At 54.1% G+C, this 958-nt stretch overlaps 1 protein-coding gene across 1 annotated transcript; it reads right to left on the bottom strand.

Annotated features, from left to right (window-relative positions):
- Positions 1 to 29: 29 nt before the first annotated feature.
- Positions 30 to 695, bottom strand: LOC117113686 (tropomyosin, muscle-like; the record flags this gene model as incomplete). The annotated part of the gene is made up of 1 exon (XM_033257106.1): positions 30 to 695. A coding segment is annotated over exon 1 (666 nt), but the record flags the coding sequence as incomplete, so codon positions are not given.
- Between the last annotated feature and the right edge of the window lie 263 nt (positions 696 to 958).

Below are 958 nucleotides of genomic sequence, written 5' to 3'. Positions count from 1 at the left end.
TCCTTCAGGTTCCTGTTCTCTCGAAGAACCTCCGAATGACGCGTTTGGTCCTTTTTCAGGTCCTCTATCGCACTCTTCAATCGCATAACCGTCTTCCGTTCCTCCTCCAGATCGGATTGCGCTCGCCGCAACTCCTCCTTCTCTCCGATGCTCACTTCCATTTCGTACAACGACTCATCGGTTTGCCGTCTTAACAGTTCTCGCTGCAATTCGACGTTCTTGTCGGCCATTAATTGCGCGTGCTCGTCTGCCTTTTTCGCGGCCGCCTCCACAATCCGTCTGCTTTTCACTTCCTCGTCGTATCGCTTGCAAGCCGTTTTCAGGTTTTCTTCCAAGACGTCCACCCGCTTTTCGTACATGGACATCGCGGTCTTGGCGAGCGTCGACTCTTTTTTCAGCGCGCTGATTTTGTCGTCTTTCTCTTCCAACTCCTCTTCCAAGTCGGCGTGCGATCTCTCCCGGTCTTTCAGTTTGCGGACGGTTTCCTGCAGCTTTTGCTGTAGCTCGAGTCCGCTCTCTTCAGGTGGCGGCTGCTTCGACTTTCTTCTCGCGGCTTTCAGATACGATTCCAAGCGAACCACGTCCAGATCTCTTTCCTTCAGGGCATCCGTCTTGGAAGCAAGTTCGGTCTTGAGACGTTCGACCTCTTCCTCCGCGATGCTGCGAACGTCGGACGATTCTCTCAACGCGGACATCTTCGCCTCGTGTATTTCGTCTTTTAATTTCTGTATGACGACTCTGGCTTCGGTGAGTTTTCGTTCCTTTTCCGCAAGTTTGTCCTGCACCTTGTTCAGCTTCTGGTTGCCCAGTTCCAACGTACGTTCGTTCTCCTTCGCCGATTCTCGACGGTGCGCATCGAGATCTTCCAGCGCGACGGACTCGGGAGTCGCCGGCGTCGAAGACGACGTGGGTCTCGGGTGCGTCTCCGGTTCGTCTGGAAATCGTCGACCGTCTTGAG

This window comes from Anneissia japonica, unplaced genomic scaffold (genome assembly GCF_011630105.1).
Source record: "Anneissia japonica isolate Jap-2015-1 unplaced genomic scaffold, ASM1163010v1 scaffold52670_len1194_cov93, whole genome shotgun sequence".
NCBI classification, from domain to species: Eukaryota; Metazoa; Echinodermata; class Crinoidea; order Comatulida; family Comatulidae; genus Anneissia; species Anneissia japonica.
This window is presented reverse-complemented; position numbering and strand designations above follow the sequence as displayed.